At 39.7% G+C, this 18039-nt stretch overlaps 1 protein-coding gene across 2 annotated transcripts in view; it reads right to left on the bottom strand.

Moving 5' to 3' along the window:
* The window catches only part of LIN9 (lin-9 DREAM MuvB core complex component), a 39045-nt gene extending 21399 nt beyond the window's left edge, over positions 1–17646 (bottom strand). Inside the window, exons 1-5 of one of the 2 annotated variants that reach the window (XM_042789851.1) lie at positions 17568–17646; positions 8049–8081; positions 6945–7039; positions 2995–3099; positions 945–1078 (exon numbers count right to left, since the gene is read on the bottom strand). In XM_042789851.1, the coding sequence (XP_042645785.1) occupies positions 945–1078; positions 2995–3099; positions 6945–7039; positions 8049–8081; positions 17568–17646 (446 nt within the window). The remainder of the gene's footprint in view (positions 1–944; positions 1079–2994; positions 3100–6944; positions 7040–8048; positions 8082–17567) is intronic. The other variant, XM_042789852.1, reaches the window with a different exon arrangement.
* Between the last annotated feature and the right edge of the window lie 393 nt (positions 17647–18039).

Genomic DNA, 18039 nt, shown 5'->3' with positions numbered 1-18039 from the left:
ATTTTTCTACTTTTGCTGAACATATCCTAAAACGTTTTCCTGTTGCTATGACTGCCTTCTCAGTCAAGGAAAACAGCCACAGCAATTGTGATTAAAATAGGAAGGAAAAACAGTAATTATTTTGTTATGAATAAATTCTGGAAAAGAATGCTTGTTAACTCTGAAGCCATTCTTTAGAGTATTAAATACTAGTGTTTCATCTATTAGTCAATCGTGCAGATTTTAAGATTCCATTCATCAATAATGATTTTTACGTTTTACAACTTTCAGTTTTTCATGATTAGGGACTAGATTAAAATGGTTCTTTTAAACTATTCACACCACCTTGCTAGTGTCATTAAGAGAACAAGTACCAAAGACTCTGAGGCACAAATTGCAGAAACAGTCTAGGAGACAGATTAGGACGTCCAAGGAAGACACCAATACTGAGACAACAGCTGAATAGTCACAACCCCGAGCTCGTTAGTGATCACAATAAAAACAGGATGGTGGAGAAGAAATATCCAGTCAGCATTTACATCTTTTAGGGAAGCAGCACCTTATGAAGCCGTCCCCTTCCCATGTCCTGTGTGTAACACTGATCCAAGGGTTCAGAGAAGTCTAAGTGTACTGATAACTTCACGCTTAAGATGATAAAAACACTATGAAAAAGATCTTGTATCTGTCAGAGGCAGAGGTAATAAAAAGAAAATTATTTCCATGAAGGAAGGCTTTCCATAGAAGACTACCCAAGGAACTACCCAAGTAGGTTGCTCATTATAAAAAAACAAAACAAAACAAAAAAACCAATGCACCCCTACAAAACAATTAAATAATTTTCAATAACTAATCATTTAAGAATAAACTCTGGAGTATCCTAACCAACATAGGGAAATTTGCAGTTCAATTTCAGAAAATGACTTGTTTCTATACTAATAAGAGATAATTATGTAAAACAAACATACTTATCTATATTTGAATAGAACCATTCGTATATGCACCACTTGTGAGCTTTGGGAAGTTTGAGCAGGTTACGAAGCCGTAAACCAATCTTCTGTGATGCTTTCTTGTCTGGTGTTGGCATTGTTGTATTAAACTTCTATGTAGTAAAAGAAAGGAAACAGTTAAACAGAGTCTAACATTCTTCAATATTCAAATCATTAAACTACATTTTCTTGATAAATATTTGCACATTAATAGTTGTTACATTTTAATAGCACATACTGTTTCATGACAATTTTTTGTTGCAGATCTATAATAATCCTTACTGCGTTATATCAGCAATGCAATCAAACATAACAGATGGCAAACTTTAGCAGGATCAATACAACAAATTATCTTTATACAAAGATCTAACAGAAACATTTTCCAGCACAGAAACTACGTTACTGGTAACAATAGCATGGCACTAAATTACACACAGACTTCAAAAGTTTGAGGCATCACTGAACACTGTCTCAAGTGAGCATACGTGATATTGTGGCTCAGATGCCAGCAACACCAACTGCTTCATTTGCACCAGTGCTTCTATTCTTGCTAACTCCTCTTAAACTGAGGATGAAGCTAGCACAGGAACATAATACAGCCAAAGCTTTGGGTGGAGTGCCTGCTTTTTAGAAAACTGCAAGAGAAACTAGCATGGACATAAGCAATCAAGTTTTAAGTACATTGGAAAGCTATTTCATAATTGCAGAAAAGACACTGTCTTAGATTGCATGCATAATACATAGACCTGCATTTAAACACGACTGTAGAAAAAAAAATCCTGTAATTTTGTTCCAGGGATGTCTGTCTTAACTGAAAGAAAAACTTATTTGCAAAATGTAACAGCTTTTTGATAATAATAGTTTAACTGGGTCCCCATGCCATAATCAGTTGTTATCCTTCCCCAAACACCCAAAAGTACTTTGACCTTTAGTAGCAGCAGTAATAGGATAAAGCATAAGGTAGGCACCTTGCCGGCTTCTGCTGCGCTTAACCACTACCTTCTAGACACAGGTCCCCTTTTTCCCCACTGCAACTCCAGGAAACAAAGCCTAGCAGAACAGCAAGATCAGTGAGCTACAGCAGCTGCAGGCCTTCACAAATGTTTATCTAGCAATTACTGAACCTCCTGAACCAGATATTTAAGTACAAAACCAGACACAGAACATTACCCAGGCCTTTCTACTGTTAAGAAATCATAGCAATGCATAGATAGAAGCGTCATGGTCCTCATCTCTGACAAAATGGACCCAGAAATGACAATTGCTGTCTTCCCCATTCAACACTGCACAGTACAGTTTGGAAGGCAAATAAGACCAGTATTCAAATAGTACTTTTTCAGCGTGGCAAATTCAGGCTCATAAGGTGACGGTACAGACAAGTGATTTAGATGACAAAGGTACTAGAGAGCCAATTCTTCAAGACTAAGAGATGTGACCCTGTTTAACATAGCAAATAAAGGCTGAGAAAAATTACAGCTGTTCTTTCGTGCTGTATCAAGGAGTAGACAGTCAAGTGGAGGAGTAGAAAAACAAGCTGTTTGAATTGGAGGACATTATCATTACAGGATCAAGAAGTTAGACAGCCAGGAATACTTTAAGCTACAAATCCAGAGCAAGTTCCTAACTGTTGAAATACATTAAGCTCTATAGCAGCCTTCTAAATGATGTAGTCCATTCAAGAAACCTAGTCAGTTTTTAACTGAAGCTGAATAAATTTATGCAGACTACAGGATACGACTGTTGGCGGGAACAAGATGGGCAATTAGTCTGGAATCCTTTCTAGCTCTGTATGCTCACGTCCAGGATCAAAAAGAACAAGTAGTCCCATAAACAAACTGAGGAACCCAGTTGTGAGGAACTAAAATATAAATCTGTTTTGAATTGTGGCTTACTCCTAGCAACAGCTTTCCTCACAAGAATATTCATAAACTGATAATGCAACTTGAAAAGCAAATGTATTCTAGTTTTCAACTAACACAGATAGGCTTGTTCCCCTTTTTGGTAAATATATCTGCATACATGTAGGTACCTGTGGAACCATCGCAACCTTCTGATTTCTTTTGGGTGACCTTGTGTTTATTTGTCTGTCATCTTCTTCACAGAAGAGTCGACTCCGTTTTGAATTTCTGAAGGGCTGTATGTATCAAAATTAAGAATGAATTACAAGAAAAAAAAAAATCTGCTTTCTCTGTTCATGCACAGAACTCACAGTGAGAAATGGAATACCTATTCTCTTGCCATATATTGGTTTTAAGGCACGTGCTACACAACAAATAGTGCCTCCTAGCAGTTAGAGATCTAAGGGCTGAGAGAAGAAGGAATTTAAGATTCCATGCTTTCCAAGGCTAACTATAACCCATTACTATACTGCTGGCCCAGTTCCACGGAAGTATTTAGAACCTAACTCCCACTTGTTTCCAGAGGAGTTAGGTGTCTAAACACTTGTGTATCTAAGCTTAAAATAGTCGTTTGCTTTAGTTATAAGCACATCTGTTAAACAGTTTGTTCTGAATTTTGGATCAAAAAAAGTTTATTCAAACAGTGTATTTCTTTTGGTATGTTCTCAGTAAAAACATTAGCTGGATATATTTTTTTTTTGCCAGGAATTCTTATGAGTCTAATAAAGTGCTGTGGGTTTGGGGGTTTCTGTTGTTTTTTTGTTTGTTTGCTTAGTTTTGGTTTGACTTTTAACTCATCGAAAGTGCCTACACTGCAAAATGCTAAGTAGCTGAAGTCTGAAGAAACTAAAGCTTTAATAAGTTATGTAAAAATATCAGAAAAGAGAAGAATTTAGAATTTATACTAACTCAGATTTATTTGTGTGCTAAAATGGTATAGCTCAAAGAGAATTAGAAGGCTGATTGAAAACAAGAAACCATATTGCAAAATGTGTCATGAAAAAGATACTTCCATTAGCTATTCCTCAACATTTTACTCTGACAAAAAAACTTGTGCTTTCAATGAGAACAAGAGTAACCCACCACTGGCTTGTAGTGCTGACAGCAAGCAGCTTTTCCTTCCATGAAGACTTTGTGACCCAGCCACAACTGAAATGCCTCCTTTGCAGAACCCTAAGACTGCACCCTGTAGCATTCCTTGTACTTCAAGCTATTTCCACAGGTGATGAGCAAAGTCAGAACAAATAGATTTCACTTCTTTTAGTATGGATGATGAAAGCACTACAGATTGATGTGGGTACGAAATCTGTAACACCCACAATGTGAAGAATACTGATGACAAAGATAAGCCCTTAACAGGAGTCAGAAACAAAATAAATCAACAATGTGAAATGAAACTTAAATAATAAGCTTTTACACTTAAGAAAGACATTTAATAAGTTTATGACTGATTAAAGTATCTGTTTGAAAAAAGATATTCTCTATTAAATTAGTGATATCAAAAAATCCGTCCGTCCCATGCCATGAGAACAGCTGGAGCTTTCCCAGGCAAACGTGCCTTTCTTACTCTAAATTATATATATTTAATAAATATAACCACACAACTGTATTTAAGTAATGCCAGTGCCCTGTCTGTATGTGCTAGACACTTACGCACATTTAGCACACAGAAGAAAATGTCCCTTCTCTGTAGATGTTACAAAACCAGGAAAAAGAAACACACTGAACAGAGGAACTATATGTTGGTAAAGTAACCAAATGGTGCCCACATCATATTAACATAGTAATTAGTTTATCATATTGTTACAGATGTTGTTTTTCTCTCTTCATCTAGATAGAGTGAGTGCTTTTCTTCACGTCTTCCATTTCATTAAAACTTAAGAACAATATTAAATTTCAATTACAGTGCCTTTATGATCTTTTATAACATCTGTGCCATCCTTGACAAACCATCACCCTAAAGAAGAAAGGTCAGAGCTATTCTAACTTTTGAGCAAGAAAACAAATCCACAATCCTGTTCCAAGAATAAAAACTTACATCACAGAACTCCGGGACTTTTTAAACACAGCATTCTGCCCACAAGATGAAGAGCAAGTTCCTACTGAATATTTGCAATTATATTTTAGTCTTGACATTTGAGATGCTGGTTCCAGAACAACATTTTTCTCCCAAATGTCTATATAGTTCTTCTTGGTTTTATGACACTATAGCAGATGAAAAGCATGTGCAAACACAGGAACACAAATGCTAAAACAATCTAGACAAAATGCAAGAGTTCCTTCAACATTATGCTAAGGCTATGATCTAGATAAGAGAACTGTTTTACAACTCTCAACAGAAGCTGCCAAATTCTATTCCAAGGAACTATCTAAAATGATAAGAATGTTCATTGGTCTGGATTGCAGGTGTCTCACACGAGAATAAAATAACAAGTGTCATAAAGAAGTATCATCCATGTTAGCTAAATAGGTCAGGCATTTTTAGAAAGATTTTTCAACCAACAGCACAACATATCTGCAAAACTTATAGGGTTCAGGGAACTCAAACTTGTACAGAAGACTACTTCACATCCCAGCAGCTTGGGCCACTGCTAACACACCAGTCTCTCTTCTGATCTTTCTCCTAGCTTTCTACAGAACACTGAGCTACACTGAAAGTTCCACTCCTTATTTTTAATACCTACAGCCAACATATCTAAAAATTGACAAAGTTTTCATAAAAATGTTATAGCTAGTGACTTCAGTTCTTTAGCACATGTGATCTAGGTTACTGATAAAGGTTCTTTCTGTGAGAAGATGAGCATTCCTGAGGAACAGCTGGAAACTGTGACACAAACTCCTGCAGGAACTAAGGGCCATCACGAAGTTCTGGTCGCTGTCTGGAACTGCAATTTGTAGACCTTATGTTCTCTAGCATAAACACACAGCAACATATGTGTATATATACCTGTATGAATCCTATAAAAATAAATACCTTCTCTGCTAAGTTTCTTTCTACAGGTAGTAGATGACAGAATAAGCTACATATGACAGATGTCTGTCACATTGCTTAATGCACTACTGGATGCTGCTCAGATATTTTGATTATATGCAGAGTAGGCAAGTGCAACAGCTTTCAAACATAGTGTTTCCCTTCCAATAAACAAACAATTTTCAAAAAATAATGATTTGAATAAAAAACAGATGATAGTTGGCAAGGTGGTTGCAATTACTGTAGAAGGCGGCGGCACCAGAAGAGTGGGGCAGAAAGATCTGCCTAGCAATTGAGACAGTATTTCATATACTGTCCAGGGTGTAGTAAAAAGAGCACACAGTATTACAGATGTAGACAAGCAAGGCACCAGGTACAATATAGCTGGTGGCAAAATCAAACCAAAAAGTCACATAATGCAGTAGAGGAGGTTGAGAAGAGTCAAGAAGAGCTTCAATGGGATATAACGGGGAAAGAAACAACAACGGAACAACTCTCAAAAGAAGAGAGGGAAACAGTCAACCCAAACGCCAGACACACGCTCTTGGAGGATGCAGGTTCATTACCTCTCATCCCCCAACGTCCTGCCCCGTTGCTCTTCAATGTAAGGTCTCCTATGAGACCTCTCAGAATACTACATGACATTTCACTGACATTCCTTTATTTTTATTAAAATCTGCCCCCCCAGAAGGCACAATGATGGAAGTGCATTAAGACATTTTTCCTTCCTTTTCTTTATGCATCAATTCCCAGCCATAATTAGAAGTGAGATATTTCATGAGATAAAACAATTCGTTGATCAGAAATGGTGATTCCTAAAATCAAGGTGGTAGATACAGAACAAACTTTTCACATAGCCGTTGCTTTACAAAAAAGAGAGAAAATTATTATAAGCTGTCTTGAACAAGGTCAGCAATTTAATTTGTTTGATTATTCATTTATAAAATATGTTTTCATCTCATATTCAAACTATGTATACTTCTTGTGAAGAACAGCTTAACATTCAGAAATTATGAAACTATAAACGTCTGTCAAATTTTTTGATCCTTAAATTTGATATACTTTATGGTATTTTACCCATCCTGAAGTTGTCTTTTTATTGCTTCTTACCATTTCCACTGCAGAACCAGCATTCTTGCTTTTCCAAATGGGTGTTTTTTGCAGAGAATTATACTTTTCATTCCACGAACTGGATAAACTTCCCTCTATTGTGAAGAAATCATGTCATTAATATACATATATGTATGTTTTAACATAACTACTATCCAGATGCTAATATATCATCAACTAATATATTTTTGATACTTGCAGCATTTTCATTAGGTTCAACTACAAATAGATTTTATATGTCAATATTTCTATTAAATTGTTCTGAACACTAATTAAAAAAAAAAATGAAAGAGAAACATGAACAAAACATTTTTTACTTCTGACAACATTTAAATTTCTTGAAATCTCATTTGCTGGAATCAGTTACTCCCACTGCCAGGTTGACACACATCTAGACAGCTGTACTGTGGTTGTAACTGATGCCTGGAGAAGGTAAAGTTCTACAAGACTTGGCCTCCTTCTGGTTCTAAAAAATTATTAAATGGGTGCACACAAACAAGTCAATCAAATTTTATTGAAACGAACCTATATTAGTTGTAACATATTCAACAGACCATGTCTTCTTCCTTGTGTAATAAAAGCCTTGTAATATATAAAGAAACTTTATTATTGGGCAGATTATAAGGATTCAAAATTTGTATGAGTGTTCATAAAGACAATTTCAAAGAAAGATATAAGAAACAGATTTTTGATTTAGCCCACAACTTGCTGACAGAAAACACAATGAGACTGAAATTCCTTCCTAATGTACATTTTGTCACATGTACACGGTTTCACTAAGAATCCTTCTCCTATCTCATCCTCAAGAGAGTAAAGATTACCTCAATCTTCTCATCAAACCTGACATCTAGACAGCACTTCAGAAGAAAAAACACATTTTGGGAATTTCACCCAGAATAGCAGTGTCTAAATACACCACAACATATGTAGTTTCAACCACCAAGGATTATTAGTCTATAGAACTAACAAATATCCACAATAAAACCAACCATATTTCAGCAAAAATCCTTTTTCAGTGTTATTTTCTTGAACTTTTTGAAGCCAGAAACTAAGTACACCTGAAAGTCAGATTGGGTACAAGTAAATAACATATTAATTTCTTACCTTTCAAGCTCACAAGTGCTTTTGCTGAAGAACCTGCAATATATGAAAAAGTCCACATAAATCATAAGTTATTTCAAACCATACAGCCTATGCAAAGTCTACTCATTCTTAATTAATTCTTAGGCAGAAAGTGGAATTTAATACTAAATCTTTCACAGCTGAATGAGTGAACCCAGTGCGCTCTCCATGGCATTAAGTATAGCATTATATGTTTATTACCTAATAAATCTTGACAGCATATTCATGTTTTGTTTTCTCCTTTAGTTTCACATCTGCAAAACAGCCTCACATGCAGAGCACTTTTGTCTAACACAGCAAATTCTGAACAAGCTTTATGTTCAAACTACATACTTCCATGCAGCTGCTTGTTTCATTGTTTGATGCAATTGCAAATATATTATACAACTGACAAGGCAACTGTAATGAACACTTTTTTTTTTTAAAATCATTTCTACCAATTCAAAATCCTTCAATGACAAAAATTTCCACGAAAGCAGTAGTTTATGCTCTCTAAGCTTGGTTCACAAGTAGGGAGATGGATAGTTAGTTGCTCATTGGTGGAACCTCCTTATACAGAAAGGAAGCAGATTCAGATATTATAAATGCAGACAGAATCCTTCATTTGCTTTAACTGTTTTAGTTGTGTAATACATCCATCAAAATTTCTGTGCTCCCCATTCCACTGCATCTCTAGACCTCTGCAGTGCTTCTGGGCCAGGAAGGACAAAACTGGGCCTGACTACAGCCTTCATGCTCTGGAATTTTCAAATGTCTCTCTAAGAATGAACTGTTTGAAGTAACTACATTAGTAGCGGGGAAAGATATTTCTGCATGACAATGCTTCTACAGATTTGTGCTTTTCTCTCAATCAACTTTATCCTTCCAGTTATGGTCCAGTATTGCAATCACTCCTTCTTGCATTGCATCCTCTTCTCCCCCACACTTTTCCCACTCCCTCCTTCAGCTTCTCTTTAGAACTACTGTTCCAAGAACACTGCTAACTCCAAAGGTCTGAAAATTGTTTTTCTTGGGGCTGACCTATATCTAGGTCCCAATTCCACTAACTTCACAGTCCCAGAGATCCTTGCCTCTAAGAGGATACATTCCATGGAATATAACAGACCTCAAAAATGAATTATTGTCCCTTTCCAGGGAAAGACAGTATTTCAGTTTGGGGAAGACTGTTGAAGAGATTACAGGTGCAGCAATAAACACCCACCTACCCCTACACCCCTCATTCCTTATTTTTTCATTATATTATTTTGTTTGTTAACATCTTATTATGCCACATATTAAAAAAACAGTTCAATTTAAAAAAGGAAAGAATGTTTCTATTATTTTCAAAAAATGTTTAACAGATGAAATGTAATTAGTTTTGATTCAGTGGTGGCTTAGAGGGCCTCCACCCCTGTATGTCCCAAACTGTTCAAATGTATAACAGCTAACCCATATGGGATTACACATCAAAAACAAGGTGACAAACCTAGGATATACTGTTGCCCTTCTTGCACATTCCTTTTCTGACATATCACCTTTATTGAGTTGGAGACCTAACAGTGACTAGTACAGGAACATGCTTCTATGACGATCTGATTCACAGTGAATTCAGCTCTTGTAACTAAACTGTACATTAAAGGTATCACAGGATTACAGGTTTTTTTAAAAAATTTCATATTAATAATCAGATACTGTACACCATGCTTGCATAAATACATAGCTACCCTGCTATCAACCAAGAATGCTGTCCTGAACAGTAAGAATAGTGAAGAACTAGTGTCCCCTCCAAACTGGCCCAAGGAACGGTGTGAAATGTGCACGGGGATTAATAAGCACATGCAGTTTAAGAAAATGGGGAAGGTACATGTCATTGGGGATGGAGAGGCAGAAGCAGGGTCATCAAGATTGTCAAGTGGAGAAGATGCTGGCTTTCCAGAAAGGATCACTATTCTGAAAGATCTCGGGCACTTTATCTGTAAGACCAAACACAGTAATTTTCCTCTTTTTCTGTCCGTCTTGCTCATATGAATCAAATTCAATCAATTCAGTCAAGAGTAAGTGTGTCAACAATGGAAACAAAACAACTCAGCAAGAGGCAGAAAACTTTTATATGGGGGGTGGTGCCAATCCCGCAACTGAAGTGCCTGCGACCCTTTGCTAACCATCCAACTGAGATGCTTCACCTGTGAGACTGATGATGGGTCAGCAGAGCAGGGCATTAGATGACTGGCATCAGAAACAACAGGTGGAGAAGTCATGGACAGCAGAATGTTACTGCACTTCTTTCTATTACCACTCTGAAACAGCTTCAGTTGCCAAGAACTTTTCCACATGGGATAGTTAATCTTCAACAGATGCATGCTAGAATAAAGCTGCTCATTTGTTTTCACTTAACCTGCAACTAAAGTAACGTAACTGGAAAAGGGCGTCTTTATTTAGGAATACAAGTGCCCAAATAAAAAATTCCAGATCTAGGCGAGTTCAAAGTTAAACTAACCTATCTTAATGTAACAAGTTGCAGACAATTATGAACACCAGTACTTCTGTAGTTTAAAGCATTAGAATACAAGTAGGATACCAAAATGCCAATGGAGTTATCCATAAGCTTAATTTTACCTTAAAGGCAACAATATGATACGTGGGTTTCCTTGTCAAGTTCTTCTATACTGATTTTAGGGGCTACCTGCAACAACACCAAACTTCAAGGAATACAGTACATTTCCCTACTGTTTCCATTTAGGTTGGTAGTACTGTACATACTACCAGAGCCACAAAACCAGAAACTAGGATGATCTTCTAAGCAACATGTTACAGTAAAAAACAACCAACATTTAATACAGATAAAAGCATTTCAGAAACTATAAAAATTGCAAAGTGATTCAAGATAGATTAAGTTTATTAAAACTATCCAAAATTTTAGTTAAAATAATTATTAGATAATATCCTAGCCTCGCATTAAATCCCAGTAATTTGGTACACTCCTGTTCTGAATAACAAATATATAAACATAGACAGTCTTTTTAACCAGCATCTTAATTATAAACATAGAGATTAAAGTAGAATACACACACGTGCTTGAACATAAATAACTATTATGACTATGACACAGATTCCATTTCTACAAACATAATTTAAAAACCAAATGGGTGGAAAGGAAGAAATAAGGCCTATGCATCATTTAGGGTATTACAACCAAATTTTTACTTCCAGCTCCTCCAGGTTCAGAGGATCACAGAGGTGACTTTATTAATACTCAGAGTAAAAAAACCTCAACCGCAGAAGGAAGTACAGCCAGCTCACCACAGCAGCGGCTCAGGAATTAGATGATCTGCTCTCAGGAGCCTACACTGGCATGCTACTCTGGTGCAAACTGTATGACTGGTTTAGTCTTGTCTTCGTATCCTATTGAGTATTGCTTTGCATATGATGTTAGCAAATTAATTACTTGAACACAGTGTTCACACTTGACTAAATTTGAAAAATTAGATGAGGATTCAGAACAGAGCTAGGAGAAAGATTTGAAGATCTAAAAACATGCTTTATTGTGAGAAAGTCAAGACACTCCAATCTTGTTCTTCTCAAAGAAGGTCAAGATCTGCACTGATCACAAGTATCTACAAAGGAAGATAATTCAGACAGTAAATAGCTCTGCAGCCTTTTTTTACAAGGAAAGGCATAACTAGACCTATTTGTCAGAAAATGACATCAGATAAGTTCAGGTTAGCAATGAATGCAAAGTTTAGTTGATTTTATGTAACTGTACTAAGAAAGGGCATGTCGAGCTCCCTATAGTTCAAAATCTTCAAACCGAATTTACATCTATTTTTAAAAGAGAAGACAGTAGCTAAAAAGGAGGCATTGGATTGATGTACAGAAATTCCAAACACAAGTACCTTAGCATGCTTAATGAAGGATGTAAGACAATCACAGTGGCCTTTTCTGGCCCTAAAAAAAAAATATCTGTAAAATATGTGCACCACAGATGTGCAGTAAAAATAACTGTCTGCTAGATTACGAGACATTTAATAGTATAATAACAGGAAGCTCATTAGTAACTAAGAGTCAGGAATAAGTGTATTTATGTGTTTTGTAACACTTGTAAGAAGTGATTTTCAGGAAGTTCATGTAAAACCAAATAAAAAAAAAAAAAAATCAACATTAAAATAACCTCAAGTCCACCAAATCTAGCACAATAAAGACCCTGATGTTTCCACGCTAGGGTAGCTAGAAACCTGACCGGTTTCAGCGGCTGCCGGTGCAGGGTCTGGCGGACGGACAGCTCCCCGAGTCCTGAACCACCGCTCCCCGGGCACAGCTGCCGGGAATCGGTCCTCCAGCCCCAGCTTCCTTCTCCCTGCACAAGGGAGCACGTACAGAGGATTACCATAGAGAAAACTTAAACCACCTCCCCTAACTGCTCTGCAAGCAGTATGAACAGACTTAGGAAGGAACCCTGATAGTTTGCCCTCCAAAAAGTATTTCTGATGCAGAGGCAAGTTTGAAGCATGGGAGAAAAAGCACGCAAGCTTTTCTCTTTTACAAAAATTTCTCAGGTTTAAGTTTAAAAACAAACATCTATTACTTCCCCTCATCTGAAAATACTGTAAATGAACAAAAGAGGTAGAGTACGACTGCAATTTGATATGGGCAGTTGTGGATGCTCTGATGTATATTTTCAGTACTAACACGAAGCAAAGCAGTTTAAATACAGCTTCTCAACAGCTGATCTTAAATTTTAAACAGGAACACAGACAAGCACATTACACTTGTGAAAGTGTTTTCAGATTTCTTAATAAATTCCTAACAGCTGATTAAAAATTTTAAAAGAAAGGTTACAAGTTACACAGGGATGTTCCATAGCTACTAATTTTACTAATGTGTGGGCACAAAGGGGCATATTTAAACCAACATAGAAAATTCTAGGATCCAGAAGAGCAATTGCGTAATGCAAAACCTTTTCTTTCCAGATCATTACACTATTTTGTCCAAATTCTGCACAGGTAAGCAGTCATTTTAACATTGGTTGCATGACTACTTCAAAAATTTATGTAGATAAACTACATGACTGGCACTAAAAATTCTGTAACAGAAGAAACTCATGGAGAAGAAAGGAAAAACACTAGCCTTTATTGTAGATTGAGTCATTAACCCTCGAGAAATCATTCATCTACACAAGCACGGCACAATCTTGTTTCAGCAAAGGAAGCATCTCAAATGACTGGCCACTGAAAGGATAGCTTATTCAGGAAAGCTTAGGAAGTAAAAAAGCATGCATCAGTGCAAAAAGTGGATTTGGCTAGCTTTTAAGCTCCCCCAGAACTTTGGGCTTGTTGAAGAGGTAAATAAATAAATAAATGAACAACAACTTTTCACTTCAAGCATGAATCAGTATTTCCCTCGTTATGAACCCACTAATAAACTGAGATTTGTGTATTTCCAAGTCCTAATTTAACTACTGGATGGAAGTCAGTTTTCCAGCCAGGTGAACCCTTTTACAGGACTTGTGAAGACGACAACCACAATAGCAAAGCCCTCTTTTTGAAACACTGCATTCTCATGATGGACAATATGCTGATACCATGGTAATATATAATTTTAAAGCTATGCAGCACAAACGATCCCAAAATTATTAGTTGTGGGTACTATTTAGCAGTCATGAAACTAATCTCGAGCCATCTCCTAAGCACTATCATCATCAGAACTATATGAGATTTTTTACCTCAAGTGTCCAGGGCACAGAAGTGCTAGGCTCATGGTCCCCTGGGACTGGAAACAAAAGTGGCAAGAGGTGTGCCATATCACCCCTCCAGCTATCCAAGAACGCGTCTGAGTGGAGCTACTGGCTGTGCAGGGGCAGGGTGCCAGCAAACCACAGCAGAAGTGTTTGGGCTGGGGGTAAAGAAAAGGATTTCTGCATGAATTACTGCCCTTATACTGTGGCCTCCATCCACGGGATTAAAGGCCATGCAGAAAGACCTTTGCTCCCCTTCCCTTCTGCCTGTCCTAAGACGTAAGCTCCCAGAAACAGTACCAGTGATGTCTACCAATATATATTTGGCAATATACTAGTGTTTTTGGTATTTGAACTATAAAAGGTTAACACACTGACACCCATCACTACTACAGTCTGGCTTCACCTGGCACTTGTTGGTGTTTGTCTACACACAACACAGGAATGCTGCACTCCTCAGTGGTGGCCCCTAGTTAACTAAGCATGCTTCCACTTCTATCAAAAATGACATCTCACTCTCACTTTTACAGAGCTGATTCCAGGCATCCTCCTTGTTCAAACTCGCATGCGCTAAGGAACGCACCAAGACACAGCTCTGCCCCTGCTCATCTGTAGAGCTCTGCCTCTACCAGGACTAGGATACTCTTTTAGCCACATCTGCACGTGTCGCCTGTTATCAAAGTCTCACTTCAGCTTTCCTGCATGTACTTTATAACTGAGTAATCTACAATAAGGTTGCTATTACTGGTAGCAAGACACAGGGCAGCATTATGTACGCTACAATACAATCAACTGTTTTCCTCTTCTGAGACAAATAGCCATCTGGTTTGCAGCAGTAAAACTGTCCACCATTTACCTCCACTGCAAAATCACCAGGAGATAAGGCGGGGGGGAGGAATTAATTGACTAAAATTAGTCACTTATCGGGATCAACTCAGTCGTCAGTAGAAGGAAATTCTGTCTCTAAAAAAATAAATCAAATTATTAATATTGGAAGTATTTCTGCAATTGGGACCTTTAATGTTCTGGAATTTTTCAGCTAGAGGATTTACCACAGAACTGTTCTTTCTTCACAGTGCTTTTCTCTGTCCCAAGTTACTATATCCCTATCCCCTGGCAGAAGTAGTAAGAAAAGGCCTCAACTATGAGAAATGCATGTAAACTTACACACTGCCACCTTCTTCAATTTTTAGGTTGTCAGTGTGAACTCTCTTAGTCATTTCAAAAGAACAGAATGTCAGCTTTAGAAAATAATGGAACAATAGTAACTTTAGCAGAGAGAATAAGCATGTATTAGGAGAGACAACTATGTGCATTACATTCATCTCCCACCTGGATTAATGAATATTCACTGCTCAACTGCTTTACAGAACTTACCAGAGGGCAAGTAGGTTCTATCAGAATACTCTGGGACAAATTCCACTCGATCAGTTTTCTAATTTGAAATTGAAACTGCATAGTTCTTGCCACATTGCAAAATTTCATTCTTCTTGTCACTGAGTATGCTGTGTTTATTTACAATTCCTTTTATGTGAAAATTCAGGTAAGGTCTACTACTTTACTATCAGCTTTGATGGAGAAAATTCACAGGGATGATGCATAAACCTGAAAGTCTGTTAGTCATGAACTATTCTAACTTTTTTAGGAGCTTATTTTTATACCACTATGGAAGATTCCAAAAACATTTCTGCAATGCTTACTGTTATTATCCCTTATAAATTAAGTCACAAACTGAAAGCTGCATGAAGTCAGCATTAAGTGAGCCAGGACTAAGTTTACATCCTTATTGTAAGTATAGGACTAGAAATGAAAGAACTGCGCACGGCGATAGTTACAGTGTAATTTGAAAATACCCAGTTCACTAAAATTGGAAAGAATAGAAATGGAAGCACAAGGCAATCAATCTTTGAAACTTTCATATTTCTAGTGGCTCACCAACACTACAGAAAACATGAAGCTCCTTATTTGATGAAAAACCAAAACATTCCCTATTAGAACCAAACTGAGATAAACACAGACCTTAGGGGCAAGGTCAGCACAGCAGAAGCCTATTCCCTTCGCAAGTACAGGCACTGCGTGTCTGCTTCACCTGCCAAGCAGATACCATAACGATGACACTGCTAGCAAGGGCCTGCAGTATAACACAGTCCTAATGAAAACCACATTGCACTCCAGAACCTGTTACAAGCAAAGCAACAGACCTGGAAATTCTTCCTGATGCTACTGTAGGCACTACAAAGGTAGCAGAGTTGAAAAATTTATTTTCCATACTTTACATTAATTTCTTGAAATACGTGGTGCTTCCCTTGGAAGGTGGGCAAGGCAAAAGGAGGAACAGTAACTTAAACACTGTCCATTCTAGTGAAGAGGAAAAGTTGACTTTATAAGCAATAAACTGCTACTAATTATTAATTACAGTTGTCCCAGTTGGTCCATGACTTGTATTAATCAGACTCTAATGCGTCACAGCATACATGACTGAGCTGTAGTATCAGCTGAGTGTCAGTTCTACCCTTAATTTACAACGATCCTTCGTAAATCTGTTCAGTTAACACGACACTGGCTACACAGGCATATTAACCAATTTTTCTCCTGACAGTTGTTGAAGGTGTAACAAAGACCCACACAGAGTAGTCAGAAGCAAGATTTCAACTCTGTCTTGCCTCTCTCTGAGAATCTTCTGATAAAGAAATAGTCGGTATGTTCATGAACTTGCATGAGGATGCACAAAAGAGCATCACCAAAAATGTAAGTCTACCCTGTTGTGTGCACATTTCTTGAAACTACTAAACGCCCTAGTTTTATCTGGGCACGTATTTACAGCTTGTAGGAAGGCATATCAAGATGGTGCATAGATACATTTTACATTGAATAATTTCCTCTTCCGTAACACGCAAATACCTGGTGCGTGAATGCATACATACAGCAACCTGTGTACCTTTTTCATCCACACTTAAGTTTTTATCCAGTCCTTGCGTGCGCCGAAAATGACATCCGCACAAACCCTATGTAGATGTATAGGTCTGTATGTCCGCAAGCAGGTATTTTCACACCGTCTTCCTAAACGACTAGCTTTAATCTACTGTCACACAATACAGGGTCTCTGAGCTCTTCCCTCTGCATTTATCAGTGCCCCCTAGATGCAGTGTGCATGCCCTAGCCGCCCTCCCTGGTCCTTCAGAGGGGCTGACGCTGTACGCAGCACACGTTAGGAATACAGAAGCCCTCCTGCCCCCCTAAAGCGACAGAAGGGACGGGAGCAGGAGGGCTTACCCGCCCCTTCGGCGGGGCAGGACGCTCCTTCCCCCGCACACTGCCCCGCACCCCAGGCACGGCTGTCAGGCGCGCCCCGCACACTCCCGGCCTCCCCTCCCCGCCCGGCCGCCGGTTCCCGCGCCCCCGCCCCGCACCCTGCGCTCCCGGCAGGTGACGCCCGACCAGACCCGCCGCCTCACCCGGGCGGGGCGGGGGGGGGGCCCGGCACCCCCGAGGGCAACGGAGAGGGGGGGGGGGTCGCACCCTCCCGGAGGGCGCTCCTCGCCCGCTGCCCGCCCCGCGCCACCGGCGGGACCGGGGCCTCGCCCGGGAGGGGCGGGGGGGGGGCCGGGCCGGCCCGGTTGCCAGGGAGGAGGCTCGGGTTCCGGCCCCGCACAGCGCCCGCGGCGGGAGAGAGGGAGACGGGCCGGCGGCGGGGCGCGGCGCGGGTGTCCCGCCGAGGCGGGGAGAAGCGGGGGTGAGGGGGCGGCGGTGCCGAGAGGGCGACGGCGGCGGGGGCACGGGTCGCTACTCACTCTCGTCAGGCAGCTGATCGAGCTCCGCCATCTTGAACGAGCCGCGCCGCTTTTTCAAAGGCTGCCTGGCGCGGTGCATTCTGGGGGAGGAGACGGGGCCTTGCGCGAGGCGGCGCTGCCGCGCGGGGAGCGGCGCTCGTGGGGCCCGGCGCGCGGCGGGCGCGTGCGCGGGGCGGGCTAACGGGCGTCCGCCGCCCTCAGGAGCCGCCGGCCGCGGGGACGGGACGGGACGGGACGGGGACGCGCCGTTTGCGGGGAGGAAACCCGATCCGCCTCGGTGCGGGGGAAACAGCGCCTGTGACAGAAACCCTGCACTCCCCTCGGGGGCCTCCTGGGTCCCGGCAGGATGAGAGGAACGGGCGACCGGCGGAAGGTGTGTGTGCAGACTGTCACCGAGTCCAGAGGGTCACCTCAGCGGAGCCGTGCCAACTTAACTGTCTTTAAACAAGCCCTGTAGTATATCTATCTTCCT

This window comes from Tyto alba, unplaced genomic scaffold (assembly GCF_018691265.1).
Source record: "Tyto alba isolate M040663 unplaced genomic scaffold, T.alba_DEE_v4.0 Super-Scaffold_16, whole genome shotgun sequence".
Lineage (NCBI taxonomy): Eukaryota > Metazoa > Chordata > Aves > Strigiformes > Tytonidae > Tyto > Tyto alba.
Note: the sequence above shows the minus strand (reverse complement) of the source record. Positions and strands in the feature narration are given on the sequence as shown.